The sequence below is a fragment of the Oryx dammah genome, unplaced genomic scaffold (genome assembly GCF_014754425.2).
Source record: "Oryx dammah isolate SB20612 unplaced genomic scaffold, SCBI_Odam_1.1 HiC_scaffold_9, whole genome shotgun sequence".
In the NCBI taxonomy this organism is placed as follows: Eukaryota; Metazoa; Chordata; class Mammalia; order Artiodactyla; family Bovidae; genus Oryx; species Oryx dammah.
Genome location: NW_024070193.1, coordinates 11,975,137 through 11,997,156, shown reverse-complemented (window position 1 = coordinate 11,997,156; position 22,020 = coordinate 11,975,137). Strand labels below are relative to the sequence as shown.

Here is a 22,020-nt window from a genome sequence, read left to right as displayed (position 1 = left end):
AGCGCGCCGAGGTCTGGAGTCCAAATTACGGAAGAGGAGCCCGGAGGCGGGGCGTAGGCTGTCGCGCAGAAGTGACGTAGTGCCGCCGGCGCGGGCGGGTGACGCGACGAGGCCCGTTGTCTGTGTGTGGGGCTAGGGGGCCCCCGGGGCGGAGGGGGCTCCCGGCAGGGAGGCGGCGGGTGGGTCGGGAGGGCCTGGACATGGCGCTGAGGGCCCGCCCCGCGGGAAGATGAATAAGGGCTGGCTGGAGCTGGAGAGCGACCCTGGTGAGAAGGGGATCGGGCAGGCCGGGAGTTGGGGAGGCCGGGTGGGTCCGAGACGCGCCTTTCTGATCACCACTCGCTCCTCCTGTCGTCCCCCCTAGGCCTCTTCACCCTCCTCGTGGAAGATTTCGGTAAGAGCCTCTCCTGCCCGCCGGACCCGGGCTCTGGGGGCCCACTCCTGGGTCATCACTCCACAACCGGGGGCTGCCCTTCCCGACTTCTTTTCCTTCCTTGATGGCAGGTGTCAAAGGGGTGCAGGTGGAGGAGATCTATGACCTTCAGAGCAAATGCCAGGGGTGAGTGACTTGGCGTCAGGGCCACCCTTTCCACCTCGAGGGCCAGGGAGGGGCCTGGGGGAGCGTGCTCCTCAAGGGAGGTAGTTTCAGAAGCCCCAAATTGTAAACTTTGTTATCAGGAAGCATCCCTCCTCCTTGGGTGCCCTCCTGATGAAGCTGGTACTGTTTTCTCCTTTCTCCGAGTTTTCCCTCCTCACCACTCTTTATGTGGTACCCCTTCCCTCCAAATTCTGACCATCTCTTGGGTTAAATTCAGCTGCTTTTTCTTGCCTTCCAGCTGGAAACCCCCTTCTCTTGACTCAGGTCACACAGTGTGTTTTGTGCAGCTGTAATTTACTAATGACTCCTTTAACATGCCCATGTGCCAGTGGTTTTAATTCTCACACAAGGGTGTCCTGTTGATTGGTTGGTTTGTGGCATCTGACAAGGCCTCTCTTGGGTGACCAAGCTCAGGGTCTTGTCTTGGTGATCCTACAGAAGAGAAGTGTGGAGGAGCTTTTACAGTGGATGAATAGAGAAGTCTGCTTTTGTTTCCCAGGACAGAAGGGACTGATATGGGTGTTCATTTACTTGCCTGACTGCACTGGGGCCCACGCCCTGGGTTTCACAAGTTTGAATTAGTGTTTAAATTCCACATCATATTGTTCTTGCCTTACCTTCTATTCCTGCCTGGTCCTGGGCCATTGGTTCCAGCTTTTCCTTTCTTATCCCAGAACCCTAGATTGCATAAGGACACTGAGCGGACTCCTGGAGCATCACAGCCAGAGGCCGGTGCTTGTCTCTGCCTGCGGCAGGCTCCTGGGATGTGAGGGCTCAGGGCCCCTTTGGGCAGTCTTAGGAGAAAGCCACGGGAGAGGTGGGATCACAGGAAGGGCGCTGAGTGGTAACAGCGAACGGGAGTAGAGGAAGGGAAAGGGGACGCAGATTGCCTCCCCACTTGCCTGGTTGAATTCTGTCCCTTCCTCTCCCCAGCCCCGTGTATGGATTCATCTTCCTGTTCAAATGGATCGAAGAGCGCCGATCCCGTCGCAAGGTCTCTACCTTGGTGGATGATACATCTGTGATTGATGATGATATTGTGAATAACATGTTCTTTGCCCACCAGGTCTGCTGGGCTCTGTGTTCTTTCTGGAGGGTGGGATGCTGCCATTTTCTTTGCTTGGAAAGTGGAAGTGGGGGAAGGCAAGAGGAGGAGATAGGCAGATACCGCAGGTGGTGGTTACAGAAGTCCCGAGGCAGAAGGAACTGAGCTCTTCTTCATGAAAAACAGGAAGTCTCTTTAAAGCAGGGTGATGCCTGAGTCCATTTTCCATGTCCCCAAACAGCTGATGGGTACTTAGTTGAATGAACAGATGTTGGGTAAAGATGAGGAGAGCTGATGAGGATTGTCCAGATGTGACTGTCCTCCCTGGGACCCCTTTCCCGATGAGTATGGGCTTGGTCTGAGGCATGCTGTAGATGGGTGACTGTTCTTTGTTTCACAGCTGATCCCCAACTCTTGTGCCACCCATGCCCTGCTGAGCGTGCTCCTGAACTGCAGCAATGTGGACCTGGGGCCCACCCTGAGTCGCATGAAGGACTTCACCAAAGGCTTCAGCCCCGAGGTAGGCCACAGTGCCTTCCATTTGTCAGAAAAGGAGACAGACCTGGGGAAAAAGGAACATTCCTTAAGTGAAGCCTTGTTAGGACTTTTCAGGCCACGTTGTTCTCCAGTGTCCACTGATTACTGTGCAGGGCCAGTAGAGCCTATCTTTTGGGGGCTCCAGAGCTCTCTTCTGCCCCCACCAGGCCTTCAGGAGGGTCCACCTGTGATTGTTCCAGTTCCTGGAAGGCCTCCAGGCCTGCTCTCCTGAGCTCTGTTGCCCACCTGAGGCCCACCTGAGAAGTTGCTCTGATGTGGCCTTATTTTCCTTCCTCTAGAGCAAAGGATATGCGATTGGCAATGCTCCGGAGTTGGCCAAGGCACATAATAGCCATGCCAGGTGTGTGGGAGCTGTGGGAACTGATGGGGGTGGGGACAGGGAACGGGGTTGTCCCATTCTGGGCGCTGACTGTGTCCTTCCCCAGGCCTGAGCCCCGCCACCTCCCCGAGAAGCAGAATGGCCTTAGTGCTGTGCGGACCATGGAAGCCTTCCACTTTGTCAGCTATGTGCCTATCACAGGCCGGCTTTTTGAGCTAGATGGGCTGAAGGTCTACCCCATTGACCATGGTAGGGGGTTTCTCTGCTGACCTCCTAGGGGGCTGGGGCCCGGGGTCCTCAGTGGGGTGGGTCTTGACTTAAGGCTCTGGCTGGATGGCACGTTGCACTGCATTGTCCAACTGGCCCCCTCTGGCTCAACTGCTGTCCATCCTCCTCCCACTCCTGGCCTGCCCGAGTTCAGGGTTTCCCACCTGCTGACTCCTCGTCTTCGTTTCCCCAGGGCCCTGGGGGGAGGACGAGGAGTGGACGGACAAAGCCCGGCGGGTCATCATGGAGCGTATTGGCCTCGCCACTGCAGGGTAAGGACTCTGTGCCTGCCCTGCCCTCTGGAGCTGTGCCCCCATCGGGAGGGACACGGAAGAGGGGACCGAGGTGGAGAGAGACCAGATGACTTGTGCGTGGCCACATGATGAATTTGGCAAAAGCAGGATTAGATCTTGGGCTCTCGGCTCCTTGCCCTATTTCCCATCCAGGCTACGTGTGGCCTGCTGCAGGATAGACTGGGGAGGGGCAGGCCGTGGTGGAGCCCCGGGTGGCCCAGGTGTGCCGGCTCACACTTCCTGCCAGGCTCCTCACACAGCTTGCTGGAAGGCACTGGCTGAGGTGCCCGGTGTGCATGGCCAGCTGCTGCCTGCCGGTGGGGGTAGGGCCTGTACCTGTGGCTGCAGGTGTGGCTTCAGGGAGCCCTGCCAGCGTATCTGCCGCCTCCTGATGGCGGGGCCAGGGTGAGAGCTGCTCTCACGGCTGCGGCTGTGACTGCAGGGAGCCCTACCATGACATTCGCTTCAATCTGATGGCGGTGGTGCCCGACCGCAGAATCAAGTATGAGGCCAGGCTACACGTGTTGAAGGTGAACCGTCAGACCGTACTGGAGGCCCTGCAGCAGGTGGGGACCCCTCCTGCCCAGTCCATGACTGGCCCAGCCACTGCTCCTTCTGTCCATGGGGGCCTCTGTCTCTTGATTCCCCAGTTATTCTCTATTGTGGGTCTGGGCTTCAACTAACCACTCCTTTCCTTGGCTCCCACGGTGGGACTTGGTGAGGGGAGGGGGAGGATAGCCTCTGAAAGGAGGTCTGGCTGATTTCTTTCCCTTTTGAGTGTGTGGAGCCTAGGCCCTTAGCCGTCTGGGGTGGAAGCCAGGGTCTGCCTTTACTCCTTTGCACCTTGGATTTTTATTTCAGCTGATCCGGGTAACACAGCCAGAGCTGATTCAGACCCATAAGTCTCAAGAGTCACAGCTGCCTGAAGAGTCCAAACCCGCCAGCAGCAAGTCCCCTCTGGCGCTGGAAACAAGCAGGGCTCCCGTGGCCTCTGAGAGCACTCACACAGGTACTGGAGCCTCTCGGGCCTCAGAGCTGCCCCCTCACAGCTTGACGTGGGAGGCCCAAGCAGAGCAGGTCTTTTTTGGTGGAGGCTTGGGCAGTGGTTCAGGGCTCCTGTGGGCGGTCAGAAGTCTGAAGCCTGTAGCCCTCTCCCCTCCCCTTGGAACATGGAGGAAGAGTGGTCCCTCCCTAAAGAAAGGGCTGCCGTGACCACAGGCCCCCAAGCTTTCTCTCTGAAGTATATGCCCTTTCTGCTTTTCTCTGGACCTTTTTTTTTTTTTCACCTTCTCCTTTTTTAAATCTCACTCTTTTCCTGTGTCACTGTGGCCACGTTTGTTGATGCTAAATCCATCAGCTGTCTCTTCTGTTCTCTGGGAAGGAGAGGGGAGACCAGGCCTGAGGACAACTTTTCTTGAGGGTCTGGCTGAAAGTCCTACCTATGCCCCTCCCTCTCTCAGACGGTGTGGAGGAGGTGGCTGGTTCGTGCCCACAAGCCCCGACCCACAGCCCTCCTAGCAAACCCAAGCTGGTGGTGAAGCCTCCAGGGAGCAACATCAATGGGGTTCCCCCCAACCCCACTCCTATTGTCCAGCGGCTGCCAGCCTTTCTGGACAATCACAACTATGCCAAGTCCCCCATGCAGGTAAGGGGGGAGAGTTCTCACCCCGGTTCTCTGGAGAGCCTTTCCCAGGCACTTTGCTCAGGTGGCCTCATGCATGTCCGCTCTCTGTCCCAGCCTAGGTGACCGGGGTTCTCTGACACTCAGAAGTGCTCACAACTGCAGGGATTTAGGGAGGCAGAGAGAGCTCCTCTGACTTTAAATTCACTCTCACAACTGTGGGGCTAAATGTTTAGGGCATGGGGTTGGGTTCTACCACCAAAATAAATGCAGATGGTTCAGGGCAATCTTTCTCTTAGCAGCCCCGGGTAGGCAGGGGCAGGGAGTGCTCTGGAGCACCCAGAGGGGTTCAGTGGGCTCAGCCTGGAGAACCATGCTGGCTTTCTGGGGGCGGTGCTGTGTCTGGCCAGGGCGGACTGGCCGCTGGCTCACGGCCGCACTGGGCCTCTGCTCCAGGAGGAGGAAGACCTGGCAGCAGGTGTGGGCCGCAGCAGAGTTCCAGTGCGCCCGCCCCAGCAGTACTCAGACGATGAGGATGACTACGAGGATGAGGAGGAGGACGACGCGCAGAGCACCAGCTCTGCCATCAGGTCAGCCCCGCCTCTGTGAGGCTGGAGGTTGGGGGCTGCAGCGGCTACCTTGACTCTTCCAGCACAGAGAATGCCCTTCAGCAGATGCCGCTGGACGCCTGCTGAGTGCAGGGCCTGGGGGAGGCAGACGTGAAGGGGCCAACTGCAGATGCCCGGAAGTTTTCGGAGGGCTTGGGGCAGGGCTGTGCACATTTAAGCAGACATTGAGACATGATCTATTTGGAGGTGGCCTTTTGTTCAGGCCTTGAAGGACGGGGTGGGGTATCTTTGCTGGAAGACACAGCATTGGCCAAAAGCCAAAAGTGAGGCAGCTGGAATAGAGGAGGTGTTCTCAGAGGACACCTGGCTGCAGCTGTCAGAGCTCAGGGTGCTAGGCTGGGCGTGGCCAGGTCAGGCTGCTGGAGCTGCAGGGTCACTTCCTGAGGCTAAGAAATGTTCAGGTCATCCTGGGCACTGCTGGGTGTGGTCCCCTGGCGTCTTCCTTGGGCTCACCTCTCCTTGGGCCCCGCAGGTATAAGCGAAAGGGGCCAGGGAAACCAGGGCCATTGGGCAGCTCTGGGGATGGGCAGCTGTCAGTGCTACAGCCCAACACCATCAACGTCTTGGCCGAGAAGCTCAAAGAGTCCCAGAAGGACCTCTCGATTCCTCTGTCCATCAAGACGAGCAGCGGGGCCGGGAGTCCGGCTGTGGCAGTGCCCACGCACTCGCAGCCCTCGCCCACCCCCAGCAACGAGAGCACGGACACAGCCTCTGAGATAGGCAGCGCTTTCAATTCGCCACTGCGCTCGCCTATCCGCTCAGCCAACCCTACGCGGCCCTCTAGTCCTGTCACCTCCCACATCTCCAAGGTGCTTTTTGGAGAGGACGACAGCCTGCTGCGTGTTGACTGCATACGCTACAATCGTGCTGTACGCGACCTGGGTCCTGTCATCAGCACGGGCCTCCTGCACCTGGCCGAGGATGGTGTGCTGAGTCCCCTGGCACTGACAGGTGGGCCTTGGGCTGGCTCCCTGGCCTCTTGGCATATTGGAGAGGAGGGTGGCCAAGTGACCAGCATGCATCCTGCACCCTGATGGGTCTTCTCTTGCCTTCTCTTCCCAGAGAGTGGGAAGGGTTCCTCTCCTTCCATCAGACCGAGCCAAGGTAGCCAGGGGTCTGGCAGCCCAGAGGAGAAGGAGGTGGTGGAGGCTGTGGACAGTAGAGAGAAGCCAGGGCTGGTCAGGCCTAGCGAGCCCTTGAATGGGGAGAAGTATTCACCCAAGGTGAGCTCTTCTGTGGCTTCCTTTCCTAATCCTGACAAGGGCTGGGCCCAGGGCACTGCTGTCCAGGTGCTGAGTTCCTAGTGGGAATTATGGTGTGGAGGGTGGTGCCCAAAGCCGGCTGCCAGGAAGCCTGTCTGGGTGGGTAGTGGCGGGGCCTTTGATAGGCTCCAGGGCCTCTAGCTGCTTGCCCTTGCCTCTTGCTGCCTCCTGGTAGTTGGGCCTTGGGGCTGGCCAGCCCCCGTTCATGGGGGCAATTGCTGTGTTTTGGCAGGAGCTGCTGGCGCTGCTGAAGTGTGTGGAGGCTGAGATTGCAAACTATGAGGCCTGTCTCAAGGAAGAAGTGGAGAAGAGGAAGAAGTTCAAGGTGGGCCCTGTCTCCAGTGGCCTGTTCTGCTGCCCACCTGTCTTCCCAGAGGCGCGGCCTGCTAGGGTTGGCTGGTGGCTGCTCTGGGGAGATGGCTGCAGCGTCCTCAGGCCCTGATCCTTCTCTCCCACAGATTGACGACCAGAGAAGGACCCACAACTACGATGAGTTCATCTGCACCTTCATCTCCATGCTGGCTCAGGAAGGTGAGCCAGGCTCAGCACCCTGGCCCTCAGGCCCCTTTCCTCTGGCCTCTGGGGGCGCTTGAGCTGACTGTGGTCTTGGGGAGGGCAGGGAGAGCCTCAGCCCCCGACCTGAGGCTGCAGCCAGTTGAGTCGCGGCTCCCAGGCATCCAGCTGCCTGCTCAAGGGCCTGGTCTCTCCACAGGCATGCTGGCCAACCTGGTGGAGCAGAACATCTCAGTGCGGCGGCGCCAGGGGGTCAGCATTGGCCGGCTCCACAAGCAGCGGAAGCCAGACCGGCGGAAACGCTCCCGTCCCTACAAGGCCAAGCGCCAGTGAGGACTGCTGGCCAGACCCTGTGTTCACTCTTGCTGCCTGGCCCTCACCAGGGCCCTTCCCTGCCCTGTACCCCTCTTCCCAGTATTACCGGATAGTTCCAGTTGGAGAGCCCAGACCCTGGGAATGGGAGCCAAGCTGGGATCCTCGGCTTCGTGTCCCTGGGCCTGGCAGGGCAGGCTGGCCCCGTCGTGCTCCAGAGGCAGCAGCTAGAGCTGAGGCCCAGTGAGGTGCTGCAGCTTCCTCCACAGCCGGCTGTGGAGTGGCAGGACCTGGCCTTTCTGCCTGGGCAGCAGAATATATATTTTACCTACAGAGACGTCTATTTTTCTGGGCTCTGGCCTATCTTGCCACCACTGTGTTGACATAGTCAGCTTCCTGATTCTGAGTTCTCTCCTAACACTGTCATCCTGGAGGGCCGGAGTCACTCCTGCAGGGTCATAGCTGGGGGCCACGTGAGCAGTGGGCCCTGCTGCTCCAGCCCCCAGGTGTTCCTGCTGTTGAGCAAGCCAGGTCTGCTCTTCATTCCTTCCAGGAGAGCCCCAGACTCAGGGCCCTGGCTGCTGGACTAGGCTGGGAGTGGGGTGTCCCAGCAGGGGTGGGATGAGCAGCCTGCTGGGGTCCCATGGCCTGAGCAGAGAAGAGTGTTTCAGCTGGTTGGCCTGGCTCCAGCCAGCCTCATCGAGACTGCTGTTTGTGGCAGGGCCCTGGGCTCCTTGTCTTCAGTGTTGTGGCCCTGGCAAGGGGCCTGCCTTGGGCTCCTGGGCTCAGAGGAGCCTCTGCCCAGGCCCTCAGTATTACCATGTCTCCCTCCTCTTAGAGACAGCAGAGACAGGGCTGCTTGCAAAAGCTGGCACCACTCAGCTCTCCCTGCCATGCCAGCTTTCTCAGCTTCTGCAGGGCACTCAGGGTGGGGGACAGCAGGACCAAGTCAACCAGTTGGAGCCCCATGTTCCCAGAGGGCCTGATGGCCAAGGGCTAATGGGTCCAGCACTGCCTCTGGAGCTCAGGCCCCAGACAGAGCCCCATGGCCTTTGGCAGGTGGCTCTGAGGTGATCCAAGCCGGCCCCTTATGTGTACATAGTGACTGGGGTGGGGGCAGCTGCCTCTCTGTGCTAAGCATAGCCCGACCCCTCTGGCCCCTGTAAATACCGGATGAATGAATGAATAAAACTCTCCTTAAAAATAAGCCCACCCGTGCTTGCTGGCCTGAGGTTTGGAGGCTAGGCCGTGGTGGGAATGAGGACCTAACCAGACCTGGGCTGGGCCCTGGGTGTGACCAGAGATGGGAGGGGAGTGCATTCTCAGGCATTCTGCCTTCTGGGGCAGAGGTTCTTGGGACCCTAGGTCTGGGGTTTACGACCTGAACTGGGTGGGGAGAGGCAGGGCTGCGATGGGAGGCAGGGCTGTGGACCCCAAGGAGTGGTGTGCAAGGTGTACTGTGGGAGGAGGGGGCTGTGGCTTTACCGGAGCTGATGGCTTTGTAACCTAAGAGGTGTGGGACTCAGTGGAGATGGTAGTTCTGCCTCCAGTCCTGTCTGGCACGCTGTCCCTGGAGGGATCCTGGAACCTCACAAGGCTCACCTCTTCCCTTGTTGCAGGTCGAAGCTTCCAGCTCTGCCACACTTCCCCCTGCTAAGCACATTCTCTCTCGAGGCCACTGCAGCCTCTCATCCCCACTTTCCTTGCTGTGGGTCCTACAGAAGAGGCCTGGTGTAAGGAGCTAAGGCTCAGCGGGACCGCTCAGGAAATGCAACTTTAATTGGCCCCAGCCCTTCTGTCTGCGTCTAGTAGTCCAGGGCACAGATTAGGGCCACACCACGCTTTATCCAGTGTCGCTGGGGCTGGTCAGTGGGGATCTCCACGGCAATGACGTAGTTTGTGGAGTGGCCGGTGGTTGATAGTGTTCCTGGAGCAGGCGAGAGGGGAGGAGGTTAAGTTGTCTGCCTCAATTGGGGCAGGAACAGGGTATAAAGGAAGGTGGTCCCTTGGTGACTGAGCTTGGGACAAGGAAGGGACCTGACCCAAGAGGAAGCCTGTCTGGCTCAGGCTCAGACCTGCCCTGGGTTACTACACCTGTTAAGGACTGGAGTGGGACAGTTGACACCCCTGCTCATTCCCTGCTGGACCCAGCCCGGGCCCACCCATCCTGTCTGGGCCTGTTGGCTCCTGGGACCTCCACTGGCAGGCTTGGGGCTCCCAGGATCCAACATGGGTCTGCTGAGGGAGATGAGGGTGGTGAGCTCAGGGCCCACTCCCCACAGACTCAGCCCAGCCCCTGAGCACCACCCTGCCTGCTGCTGGACCAGCTCCGTCTGGGCCTCAGGAGTGCTGACTGACCTCTGCCAGCCATCTCATTCAGCTAACCTGGGTCAGCCTAACCGGCCCAACCCTGGGCCCTGCCTATGGCCCTCCGTGTGGTGTCGGCTCCCCTGCCCTGGGACCATACCAGCACGGGTCAGCGTCTTGTAGATGGGACACAGGTAGAAGTCCTGGTCTTGGACCTTGCGGTTGGGTGTGGGCAGGAGCCAGATAACGGCCATCTCTGTGTACAGCTCCTTAGGCCGAGACTCAGCCAGCTGGAAGGCCGAAGGGTCCCATCGGGCACCTTCCAGGAACAGTCCGTGGATGAAGCACCCCTCCTTGGGCCTGGTCTTGAGCTCTGACACTGACTGGCGCATTACCTGGTGTGGGCACATAGATGCTTCTCACATAGAAACAGCAGAATCTGGGGTAGGATTTGGGTCCTGAGGGCTCCGCCTGCCCCAGCATCGGCTATTTTAGCTGGTAGCGTATAGCCTGTGCCCCAGCCCTAGGGATTTTCCTGGGGCTATAGTCTCACCTGGCTCTTCCTGACCCCTGACCCGGGCTCAGGAGTTCCCTGATCCTGCCAGCCAGCTGTGGCCTCAGTGCCTGTCCCACCTGGGCCACACCCCCCAGCCTGTCACCTGGCCTGACCCTGGCTGAGTCCAGACCTTGAAATCGAAGGAGATGGTGTCGATGGAGATGACAGACTTGCGGGCGTAGTTCTGCAGAGTGCCTGTCAGGAAAGCCTGGGGGAAGAAGAAGCCACTGATCCAGAAGACGGCTGGGATGCCCTCGGAGATCCAGGTCTGTAGGAAGTCCAGGCGCTGCAGCAGGTCCGTGACCCATGAGGACAGTGGCTTAAGCGATGGGTAGGCCTTGGCCTTCCAGAGCTCGGGCACAGAGTTGTTGTACAGGCTGGCAGCCATCAGCTCCAGCTCTGAGGACATCACCACCAGCCCCTTAAGGGCTTTGAGCAGGTCTCTCAGCGACTGTGTGATCACTTGTAGCAGCCGGTTGTACCTACAGAGCCAGTGGCGAGGAGGAAGGCAGTGGTCTGGGACTGTGGCCATATCTGCACTCCCCAGTTCTAGGCCATAGAGAAACAATGACAGAACATAGGGGCTAAGAGCATAAAGCCAGGTCGGGTGGCCCGAGTACCAATCCCAGCCCTGGCTGTTAGTAAACATATGACCTTAGATCCCTTAACCTGCTGGGGCCTTGGTTTACTCATCTGCGAAATGGGAATAATATAGCTGAGTTAGAGATTGAGTTTATAGCACTTTGCATGGCTCCTGGCCCATGGTAGCCTTTGCTATCATTTCTCTCCAGCCCAGGGGCCCGCTGACTCAGAGCTGGGGCTAGCGGGGGATTACCGAATGACCTCCTGTGCTAGCACCGTGTTCATTGACTCTTCATACAGCACAGGGTACTTGGTCATGACCTGCTGCAAATTGACAGGCTCAGGCACCTTGATCAGAATGTTTTGGGCCACGTCCTCCACTATCTGTGGGGGCAAAGAGACACAAAGGGGTCAGGGGTGGCCCCCATTAGCCCGTGTAGGAGTCTACAGGCACAGAGCTCCCTCATTCAGTGGAGTAGGCAGGATGGTGGACAGGAGACTGGCCCTGCATTGGGTGGGCCCCTTCCCTGCTGCCACTGACCTCCTCCCGGCTCTTGCCGCCTGCAGAGGAGGATTTGGGTTGTAGTTGGACGATGGTGCCAAGCAGGGTGTAGGTCTCGTTCTGGGCGAAGGTGATATTGGCATTGTCATGCAGGCCAAAGATCTCCGGCATGTCGTTGAGTGGAAGGCTCTTGATGTAGGAGAGGTAGCCCTGTGGGGGGAGGAGGGCTGCAACTGAAGCCCCTCCCCTGCTCTACCTCCAGCCTGCAGGACGGCCTCCAAGCAGCACACCCTGTGCTCGTCATCTCTGCTTGCAGCCTTTACCTATTCCCCTCTTACCCTCGGGACTCCATGGGCTCTGCTCCCTTCTAGCCCACTTCTCCCTGATATCTCACTCCCTGCTTCTTCATTCAGCGGCTCAACCCTGTCACAGCCCCTCCTTTGCAGGCCCTTTATGCTTCTGGCCCACACGCTGGGGTTCTCTACCTAGACCCTGGCTGCCCCGCACATATCTTAGCTGAAGCATCATGTCCTCAGGAGCCCTCCCTGACTGTGTGGTCTGGGCTGGTGACCTTCATTGCCTCTCCTGGCAGCCTCAGAGGAGCCACCCTCCTGCCTGGAAGAGTAATTACCCTCAGGCAGGGGCTGAGAGGCAGGACTGGGCCACTCCCCACAGAACCCGAGCTCCAGGGCTATCCTTGTGGGATGGATCAATCAATAAAAAGAGTGACTGGGTGGTAGGGGCCACGTCTCCCAGCACCCAGATGTCCACGGTACCCCAGGACCCCCACCCAGCAGGCCGCCTCGAGCACAGCCCTGCTGTGTGCTCACATTGAGGTCGTAGGTGGGCTGGATCTGGTGGTAAACGCCCGAGGCGCTGTAGCTATGCTCCGGGAAGAGCACAGCAGGGCTGTAGAAGTCCTCTAGGATGTTCATGACACAGCGGCGGTCCCAGTCGTCAGTGACGCGGCCCCCGTAGTTGATCTCCCCTGCCGTGTACTTGAGGACCTGTGGGGTGGGTTTTGAGCTTTGGTGTTGGAGAAGACCCTTGAGAGTCCCTTGGACTGCAAGGAGATCCAACCAGTCCATCCTAAAGGAAATCAGTCCTGAATATTCATTGGAAGGACTGATGCTGAAGCTGAAGCTCCAATACTTTGGCCACCTGATGAGAAGAGCTGACTCATTAGAAAAGACCCTGATGCTGGGAAGGATTGAGGGCAGGAGGAGAAGGGGACGACAGAGGATAAGATGGTTGGTTGGCATCACTGACTCAATGGACATGAGTTTGAGCAAGCTCTGGGAGATGGTGAAGGACAGGGAGGCCTGGCATGCTGTGGTCCATGGCGTCGCAGAGTCAGAGGCGACAGAGTGACTGAACAACAATGAGCTGGGTGGGTCAGGCCCCCAGGCGCCCAGCTCCCTGCCCCCAGCCCGAACCCAGCCCACCTTGTAGGGGATGTGGTCATACTCGTCCAGGAACATCTTGAGCTGGCTGATGCAAATACGCAGGTCCCCGTCTGTGAACTCGTAGGGGATGTTGAAGCCCAGGGGCCCAAACTTGCGCCGCTCCAGGGCATTCCCGTGGAACAGACACAGAGACAGCAGCAGGCACTTGAACTCCATCACCTGCCCGAGGTGGGGGAGGGGACAAGGGGCATGAAGGGTGGGGTTGAAAATGGAGTGGGGTTGGGGGGCGGTCCTGTGCCAAGCATCTCTCACCTTGTGACAGGAGTTGAGGAACTCATCGCTGAGGCTGCTGTAAGACTTGAGCAGGTTGGCCTTGACCCCGCGCGGTGGCTCAATGGTCATTTTGGAGCCATTCTGTAGGATGGACACTGGGAACTTGTTGCTAGGCAGGCTGGTGAGCCACAGGCGGAAGTCCCGGTGCACCTGGAGGCCACGCTCCACGTGAGCCCTGAGACCCATACGGCGGCCACCCCAGGACCAGGCTCTCCCCTACCCAGGATCCTGGGCCACCCTCGGCCTGACTCTTCCCCTGGGACGGACCACTGGTTAGGAACATGGGCTTCGGCAAGTCCCAGGGTCACCTCTGTGCTGGGTGGCCTTGGGCAAGTCACTGGTGGCAGTAACTTGAGGGGCCGCTGGGAAGAATAATCCAGCTGATGCGTGTTACATGTGCCACTTGCTGAGTGCCCACTGTGGGGTGAGCTCGTTGAGCGTCACCCGCCCGGGATGAAGGTACTGGTGCCCCCTTGGTGTACCTTGTCAGGGTTGATGTGCTCGATGAGGCGCTCCAGCACCGGCATCCAGCTTGGTGCCAGGTGGCAGTTCTGAAAGAAGACCCACTTGCCCCTCTCTATGGAGCTGCGCATCATGGCTTCCGCCCGAGGGCCCTGTGGGGACAGGAGCACTGAGTGATGCGGGACCCGCTGGCCCAGCCCACCGGCTCCCTCCTCCTCCACCACCCGCCTGCCCTGACCTGGCCCTGGCCCAGGGAGATGACAGAGAGCTTCTTGGAGAACTTCATTTCTTCGGCAAATTTGTAGAGGTCGGCGGCGGGGTCAGTGCCCGGCGATAGCACAAAGATGAGGGGGGTGGTGGAGTTAGAGTCTTTGAACACCAGGGACAGGTTGGCTGTCTGCAGGGCAGAGAGGTGCTGGGGTCGCCTAGAGCTTCTCCTCAGGGGCAGGCCACCAGGGTGAGAGAGGGGGCTCCTGGGGCCCCCAGAGTTGTCCCCAAGGGGCTTCCTGAGGGGACTTGGAACCTCTCAGAGCCTCATGTGGTGGCTAAGGATCCTGGCCTGACCAAGGCTGCCAAGGGGACCATGCAGGTGGTCCCAGGGGGCGATTAGCCCAGGCACCGGCTGACAGCACTTGCCTGGGGCTCAATGAAGCGTGGCTCCAGGTTGGCGGCCACGAAGTCCTGCATGGCGTTGGTCACCTTGTCCCCACGTAGGCAGCGGAGGACCAGCAGCTTCTGGAACTGGTCCAGATATTGGTCCCAGATGCCAGGCAAGGGCTCCCTGCAACAGTGCCCAAGTCCCCCTGAGAGCTGACCTGTGGTAGGACCCTGGCCACAGCTTCTCTGCTTGTGTGGGGGAGGCTGGACAGCAGGGAGAACGTGGTGTCCAGGGGCGCGTGGCCGGGGGCACGGCAGAGATGTAGTCACAGCTGCGGGGCAGCCCTGGGCGGCCCCTCGGAGAAGGCCCAGGGCAAGCCTGTACCTGGGTCTCACTCCCTGGATGCACCCACCCTGCTGTCCCCAGGCCCCAGCTCACCGGTGGGGCTCATGACTGTCAAAGATGGCCCGGAATTCCGGCAGGTGCTTCACGAAATCATGGGCAAAGGAGGAGAAGGCTGGCAGGTTGGAGAGCGCCTGGATGTCTCTCCAGGCCCGGTCTGTCAGCCAGTCCGGGGCAGGGTTCTCACTCATGACCGAGACGGAGCCTCCAGACAGGAGGTAGCGCCACTCGTTCTGGTAAGGGACAGAGGCGGCGAGCGCCCGGGCCCTGAGCCATGGGTCTGGTGCCCCACCCAGCAGAGCCTCCTCTGCCATCCTCAGCCAGAAAACTCGGGGTGGTAGTCCAACAGGTCTGGGTTAGTGTTACCTCTTTCCCTTTCCCTGGCTGTGTGACCTGAGGCAAAAGATTTGAGCTCTCTGAGCCTCTGTTTCCTCACTTGGAAAGCAGGAAGAATCAGAACTCTGCTTCCCAGGGGTTTCACAGGGGTAGGTCGGAGGGTTGTTGTGAGCCCAGCACCTGGCACACAGCGAGGGCTCAAGCAGTGGAGGAGGTCAGCCAATGCTTCCCAACGCATCACAAAGTCCCTGGCACTCGTGAGACCGTGAGCTGGGAGGCTCAGGATGGCTTCTGCTCACTAGTGCTCTCAAGGTGCTGAGAAGGCCTGTGCACAGGACCTGCTGGGTCACAGTTAATCTGGGGCCTCCTGGCTGTTTCATGCAAATAACTGTTTCCGGAGGCCTTTGCCCACCTGCCCTTGCTGTGCCCTTCTGCCTGATATGCCCTGTCCTTCCATCCTGTTCTCTCAGCTCGGCAACTGGACAACCCCTCAGGCCATCTGTCCTTGACCGGGCCGCAGCTGCCTCTCTGCCACGCACCTGGTTGATCTTGCCCTGGTTCATCATGATGCGGGCACACAGCAAGAAGGCGAACATCAGCTTGTGCTTCTCGAAGAGGCTGCGGCAGACATTGCTGTAGAGGTTGTAGGTCAGGTAGTGGTTGATGTTGGCAATGCGCTTCTTCAGGTTGTCTGCAGGGCAGAGGGGTGATGGCAGTGTGGGGACAGGGCGGGGGGCAGAGAAGAAAGATCCCTGGGGCACAGTCCCACCCAGCCAGTCTCCCCAGCAGCCAAAGGAGCAGTCTGGGCACACCCCTTTCGGGCATTTGCTCCGAGGAGGCTAGGAGCGGGGTATGTGTTCGTATGTAGGGTGAGTCTGATGAGGGTGTGTGCCAGTGAACCTGGGTGTGCGTCTACGTGTGTGTGCCTGCTGTGGAAATGCATCCAGGGGTGTCACCTCTGTGCCAGGGTGAAGCCTGGTTGTTTGGGTCAACATGTGCATCTGTGTCAGGGTTACCTGCCCTCTCTGAGTTGGCGATGCCCGAGAGGAAGATGTTGAGAAACCACTCGAGGGAGTACTGGTACATGGGGTCCACGTTGGCCAGGTCAGACACGCAGAAAAAGAGGATCTGGGTGCGGACGGCCACAGGAATGTACTCCATGCGCGTGAGGTCAATGTCCTTCTCTGTCTGCTCTGCAATCCTGACCTTGGCCTGGGGGTGCAGTAGGAGGCTACTTGTCAGGCCCAGGTAGGCTGGCAAAGAGCAGCAGGCAGAAGAGGGTGGTGATGTGGGCAGGCCTGGGGCAGGCAGGGAGAGGTGGGCAGGGGTGGGCGGGCAGTTGTGGACCTGGATCTCGGCAGCCTTCATCTTGGAAGCCTCCAGCACCTTGATGAGCTCCATGTCATCCACGGGGTTGCCCTCGGAGGAGCTGAGGCGGTACAGGATCTGGTCTTCAATGTCCTTCAGCTCCTGGCGCATCTTGGCGTTACTGACAATCAGCTGGTTCTTGGCTTCCTCCAGGTCGGGCCGCTCCTCAGCCACGACCTGGCCCAGCAGCTGGTCCTCTAGGCCGCTGCCAGGGGCAGGAGACATTATGTCTGCAGCACCTGGTGAGCCCTGGATGGCCAGCCTCGAGCCTGCTTGCCTGCCTACCTATGCTCCTGGGGCTCCAAAGAGCACAGCATCTCTGCTGATGTCAGCCTGGGAGATCTGACCTCAGCTTCCAGCTGCAGGGCTAAGGCAGAGCCTGGATCCAAAGTGATCAGTTCTCAGTGAGACCTCAGGTGGGAGCCTGGAGTCCCAGGAGGGGCCAGGCAGCTGAATGCAGGAGCTGCTGGGGTCTCTGAGAAACTCCCTCTCAGCAGGAGGAGGCTATGGGTGATGGGGAGGACCAGGCCTTAAGGGAGTTTTCACCTCGATCCGTGGAGAGGTTCACAGTGGCCACTGTCAGGGGGGCCTTAGCACTCTGTGTGGGTGGCGGGCAAAAGCTGCAGCGCCTGGGCGTAGGGCAGCAAGGGCAAGAAACAGGGCTTGGGTGCAGGGAGTCAGAGTATGGCCCCCTCGGGGCTCCAGGGCAGCGCTGCGGTGAGCGCACAAGGGCCCAGCAAGGGCTGTGAGGAAAGAGCATCCGGATGAGGTGGGCTAGCGCTGCCCAGGGAGGCTGGGAGAGGGGCTCCAGAACGGGATCAGGATGAACTGGGGGAGGGGGGGAGCATTGGTTCTTAGGTGGGAACAGTGGAAGGAAGGGGCATTGGTGGAAGGGCTGGAATGACCTGAAATGCAGACAGCCTGCGAGGAAGCTGGCGGGGGTCTCCGAGGGGGAAAATCCCTGAGTCTCAGCCTAGGGGTGGGAGAGGGGCAGCCAGGCAGGCCCAGGCAGAGCTGATGCTCGGGGGGCTGGGGGCCAGAGGCTTACCTGGGTGACAGGGTAAAGTTGATGAGGGTGAGTTTGGTGGAGATCTCGGGTGTGTAGTGGGGGTTGGGCAGCTTGGTGGTGATGTACATCTTGAAGTCCTCATGGTAGGGGATCACCGTGTCCCCCAGCTTCAGCACCGTGTTCCCCTGCTGCTTGTAGGTCTGCAGCGGGTGGGACGGGTGAGTGCTGTGGCCTGGGGCCCCGCCAGTGAGGCAGGGGGAGGGGGCTGCCCTCGACCGTGTCTGGGCCGCCCCCACACCCGCAGGCCCACCTGCTTCAGCAGCACGGGCTCCAGGGCGGGATCCAGCTCCTCGCCCACATTCTCCAGGAGGCAGGGCTTGCCAAAGCGGATGGCATTCTCCATGCTTCGCAGGAAGTCGCGGTCGCTCAGCTTGAACACATCCAGCCCGTTGTCCTTCTCCTGGGGGAACAGAGCGGGGGGAGCGGGGGGAGCGGGGAAGGGTCCGTGTGGGCTGAGAGCTGGCCTGAGGCTCAGCGACTGCCCATGCAGCTACTAAGGCCTGCTGGGTGCGGTGGTGGCGGGGTAGGCTCACCATGTTCTTGATCCATTTGTTGGCCTGGCCCTGAGGGTCAATGAAGTGGGTCCAGCGCTGGGAGAACTGGTTGATGACCCCATTCTCCACTGACAGGGTGTCGTTGGGGAGGCCAGCGATCTGTGGGGGACCAGGCTGGGTCGGGGGGAGGCTCACACAAGCAGGCTGTGTCCCCTTCCCCTTACTGCATCCTCTTGAGGGCGGAGGGCAGCGCACGAGGTCTCATTCCTCAGGACCTGCCTCCCGGCTATGGGCTGACTCCTGACACCCTCCTTCGCTGGGCCTCTCGTTTCTTTGCCTGTTGAGTCCTAGCTGAGTCAGACCGCCATTGGAGCCCATTGGCGCTCCCAGCCTGTGTCCACTCGGCCTGTGCCTCTTGGTTCTCTCTCCCTGGGTCAACTCTACCTGTCCCCCAGGGACTATAGCTCAGATACGCTCTCTTAACCCCACGCCCTGGACACTGCTCTCCTACCCCGCCCAACTCTCACAAGCACCCTTTGACCTCTCTGCCTGCAGTCAGCCAGCACCTGTGCCACTCAGCTTTCTCCTCTCCTGCCCACCAGCCTCTGACCGGCCCCAGGCAGCTTCAGGGAAGGCATCTCTAAGCAGACCCAGGAGAGAGGGTGGGAGGCAGGCGGGGGCCTCTTGGCCCAGCCCAGAGCACACTGCAGGCCCAGCCCGGCTGCTCCAGCCCCCCAAGGTGGGCACCTGCCAGGAGCGGATCTTCACGGGGTTCCCCAGTGTCCCGATCAGCGTGGGCTCGGTAGTGTGTGGGACGTGGTGGGCCACGAGCTGCTTGACCCAGCTGTCGTAGAGCACCGTGCGGTACTGGCCCTGGAGAGACACCAGACTCTGAGCTACCCCACCGAGACAGCCGTGATGCCCTCCCACTTCCCCTGCCCTCAGCGCTCGCAGCTGCACAGAGGGGTCCGCGCAAAGCCCGAGGGCTAAGCCCTAGCCCCACCATGGGGACCCTCCTCGGCCTCCCCACCTCAGCCCCTTCCCAGGGAAAGCAGGGGAAATGACAACAGTGCCCACCCGTCGGGGCAGCTGTGAGGACTGAGGGAGAGGTGCACAGCAAGCCCAGAAGTACGAGCTCAGCCTTCTGGCTAGAAATGCCTGCCCCGCAACACAGGATTTCTGGCTGTTTTGGGAGCTGCCATTTCCCCACTGCCCAGAACAGCACCTGGCTCAGACAGGATGTCTAAAAAAAGCGTTTGTTGAAAAAGTGTGTGAGAGAAGAGCCACCCTCAGGCTACCACTTATGGAAGTGAGGCCTCACGGCAGAGCTGGGGAGGTCCTCACCGTGAAGGGGCCCAGGTAGGCCACAAAGCCGGAGGCCACCAGCACGTCCCCGAAGATGCTGTCAAGCATGTGCTCCAGGTTCGCCACCGTCTCCTGCCAGCGCACCCGCTCATCTGACAGCCCGTTGATGAGCTGCAGGGACAGCCCGTGGGGTGGGCTCTGGGAGGCTGGCTCTGGATGTCCCTGCCTGGTGCAGTCCCCCTGACCAAGGTAGCCAGGTAGAGGGAAGGGACAGCCACCCCAGGACCACCCCCTCTACCGCTCAGGCCCCCCAGCCCATGGGGGCCCTCCCCAGAGGGGTGCACACCTTGTCAGCACGGCCCAGCCGCTGCTCACACTGCTCACACTTCAGCTCCAGCTCCTCCTTCTTGGCGATGCACTCTCGGTACTTGGCCTGCATCGTGGCAATGCCGTCCTCCACCTCGTGCAGGCGCTGCTTCGCCTCCTCTAGGATCCTCTGTGTCACCTCCAGATCGTCCTGGGCCTCCCGCAAGGCTTGCTGCAGGCAGAGGAAACAGGGCCAGCTTTCCCGGTGCCCCCGGGAGAGCCCAGGCCCCCGGCCATGGCCCCAGGCCTACCCAGAGCTCACCCGCTTGGGCTCCACGGCCTTGGCCACAAAGTGGTACTTGTGCATGGCGCGCACCCACTGGCAGATGGAGGTGCAGGCCTTGGACACCTTGGCGATGGCGGCCGGCTGGAACTCCTCATTGTCGATGTACGGCTGGATGGCTTTGATCACTGCCTCCCCAATGTTGTCCTGGGGATGGGAACCACAGGCTTGGGGCCACTTCCCGGGGAGGACAGAGAGGACTCTGGCGGGTGGGGGGACACCCTGCTCTTGCCTCTGTGCCCTGGGCAGGCTAGGGAATAAACACGACCCAGAAAGGCTGGCCAGAAGAGGAACTTCTATGTCCCAGGATTTCAAAGAATACAATCAGATTTTTTCTTCCTCAAGATCTGATAACACACAGGCCCTGTTTAAAACCCATTTAGAGACAAGAGCTGTTTCCTGGCCGATGTGGAGATAAGTGAGTGGTTCTGAGGTCCAACCAGGCACGTGTTCAAGTGCAATAATCCCCACTCCCAGAGCACATCACTCCTTCAGGGCTCTTGACCTGTGCTAGGAGAATCCAGGTCTGTAGTTTAGGATGAACCCAGGAATCTGTACTGTTCATGAGCTCCTAGAGGTCAGAGCTTGGGACCAAGGGAGCCTGAGCGCTGGCCATGAGCCTCCTGATTTGGCTTAATTGGATGGATGGGGAGCTCCGTATGGACTCCAGCTGTCACTGAGATGGGCCATTGTCTCTACCCTCCTTGGGATGTGCCCAGGGCTTCAGCACTGACACATGGTGGTGGTGGGTGGCCCATGTGGGCTGGAGAGAAACCTCCAAGAGGGCTGTAGGCTCCAGGTGGACCTCACCACAAGCATCCCCGTGAGAGCACACGCCCATGGATACTGAGAGCCCCAGAGAGACAGGAAGAGAGAGAAATGCAGACAGACAGGTGTTATATCTCAGGTGCTGAGACCAAGGGAGAGGTGATAGTTGAGCAGCCAGGGAAGGTCTTGGCCAGGGCCACAGGGGTTGTAGGGAGAAAAGGACAGGAGAGAGACTCTCCGGGTGGCAGAGCCTAGGAGTAACTGTGGGTGATTAAGGTCTCGTGGGCACTGGGGCCTTCCCAGGTCCTGATTCATCAATATCCATCTGCTACTGGGTCTGTTGCCCCCCGCCCCTTAGCTGGAGAGCTCCTCTGGGCCAGGGTCTGGTCCCCTCGGCTCTGTGACCACAAGGCCATGTGTGTTGCAGGCAGAGGGAGATGGGATGGAGGCCCCAGCTCTGTGGGGGAGGGGACAGTTCCTTCCCCCCGCCTCTCTGCCCAGCTGGCCAGGTGCCTGGCACGCGCACCTTGTCAAACTTGAAGAGGCTCTCCAGGAAGCGCCCGGGGTCCTGCAGCAGCCCCTTGCCTGGCTCCCAGTAGTCATCCACCTTGGAGCCAGGCTTCTCTCCTGGGACCTTCTTGGGCTTGATGCCCTTCATGATGCACACAGCTTCAATGACCAGCTTCACGCCTGGCGGTGGCCGCTGCATGGCACGCACCTGGGGGCCAGGCCAAGAGTCAGGAAGGGGTAGGTCCCTCATAGTGGGCACTCCCAGGCAGAGACAGCTTCCAGCCAGGGTGGGTCCCACAAACTGAGTTCCTACCGCTATGGACCACTGGTATGCCCGGCGACCCCCAGAGGTCTGTCTTAGCCTGTGGTGGCTACTGCTCCCCCATGTACCCAGGCCTGGCCAAAAAGCCTTACACAGTCATTTCTCAGGGCCCAGAGCCTTCCTCAGGCACCTGCCTGGGTCCTCGGGGCTGATACAAGGAGGTAAGGGCAGGCAGCTGGGTTCAAGCTCTAGTTCTGCCCTCACCTCTCGACAGATGATGCTCACGAGATGTTAGAGGGAGAGCCTATGGGCCAGAACCCACGGAGGCATCAGGAGAGATACCCAGAAGGGGCCAAGCCACCCACCTCAGTCACATCATTCTTGTTGAGGTTGCGCAAGCTGGCCAGGGCTGCGTCCAGGGCTGGCAGAGCCTCATCCAGGTCTTTCTGGGCATCATCAGCGATAGCTTGTGCCTTCCTGGCCTTCTCATTGGCCTTGATCTCCTCTGCTTGCACTGAATTCCGGGTGTCCTCAGCAATGGTTGTGTCCACCTAGGGACCAGAGGCAGCGAGGCCCCACGGGTGGCCAGTGTCAGGGACCGGTGTGCCCTCCTCCCTTTCTCCTCTCAGTGTCTCAGTCTCCCCAGATGGAAGGGAATGAGGGTTGAGATGCCCCCATTCTCCAAGGACCCTCT

General features: G+C 59.9%; 2 protein-coding genes across 3 annotated transcripts in view; one reads left to right on the top strand and one right to left on the bottom strand.

The window, feature by feature from the left end:
- Positions 1–91: 91 nt before the first annotated feature.
- Positions 92–8,624, top strand: BAP1 (BRCA1 associated protein 1). 2 transcript variants are annotated; one of them, XM_040247126.1, is made up of 17 exons: positions 92–266; positions 365–394; positions 505–559; positions 1,532–1,664; positions 2,044–2,163; positions 2,480–2,541; positions 2,627–2,769; positions 2,981–3,059; positions 3,523–3,646; positions 3,942–4,089; positions 4,541–4,725; positions 5,158–5,291; positions 5,803–6,281; positions 6,393–6,553; positions 6,825–6,917; positions 7,051–7,123; positions 7,305–8,624. In XM_040247126.1, exons 1-17 carry the CDS (start codon positions 230–232, stop codon positions 7,436–7,438), a joined length of 2,190 nt encoding a protein of 729 aa, XP_040103060.1. In that variant the 5' UTR covers positions 92–229; the 3' UTR covers positions 7,439–8,624. The 2 variants fall into 2 exon arrangements, with proteins under 2 accessions (XP_040103060.1, XP_040103061.1); XM_040247127.1 differs by having other exon boundaries at positions 142–266; positions 3,577–3,646.
- Positions 8,625–9,178: 554 nt separating this feature from the next.
- The window catches only part of DNAH1 (dynein axonemal heavy chain 1), a 77,582-nt gene continuing 64,740 nt past the window's right edge, over positions 9,179–22,020 (bottom strand). The window contains exons 54-77 of the mRNA XM_040247128.1: positions 21,692–21,877; positions 21,081–21,272; positions 19,766–19,933; positions 19,484–19,675; positions 19,177–19,308; positions 18,580–18,705; positions 17,872–17,991; positions 17,589–17,738; positions 17,318–17,478; positions 16,249–16,474; positions 15,918–16,113; positions 15,441–15,592; positions 14,602–14,798; positions 14,202–14,346; positions 13,804–13,962; positions 13,586–13,717; positions 13,083–13,253; positions 12,810–12,989; positions 12,195–12,371; positions 11,404–11,574; positions 11,116–11,246; positions 10,411–10,762; positions 9,885–10,119; positions 9,179–9,344 (exon numbers count right to left, since the gene is read on the bottom strand). Of these exons, the coding sequence (XP_040103062.1) occupies positions 9,223–9,344; positions 9,885–10,119; positions 10,411–10,762; positions 11,116–11,246; positions 11,404–11,574; positions 12,195–12,371; positions 12,810–12,989; positions 13,083–13,253; positions 13,586–13,717; positions 13,804–13,962; positions 14,202–14,346; positions 14,602–14,798; positions 15,441–15,592; positions 15,918–16,113; positions 16,249–16,474; positions 17,318–17,478; positions 17,589–17,738; positions 17,872–17,991; positions 18,580–18,705; positions 19,177–19,308; positions 19,484–19,675; positions 19,766–19,933; positions 21,081–21,272; positions 21,692–21,877 (4,173 nt within the window). The 3' untranslated portion in view covers positions 9,179–9,222. The remainder of the gene's footprint in view (positions 9,345–9,884; positions 10,120–10,410; positions 10,763–11,115; positions 11,247–11,403; positions 11,575–12,194; positions 12,372–12,809; positions 12,990–13,082; positions 13,254–13,585; positions 13,718–13,803; positions 13,963–14,201; positions 14,347–14,601; positions 14,799–15,440; positions 15,593–15,917; positions 16,114–16,248; positions 16,475–17,317; positions 17,479–17,588; positions 17,739–17,871; positions 17,992–18,579; positions 18,706–19,176; positions 19,309–19,483; positions 19,676–19,765; positions 19,934–21,080; positions 21,273–21,691; positions 21,878–22,020) is intronic.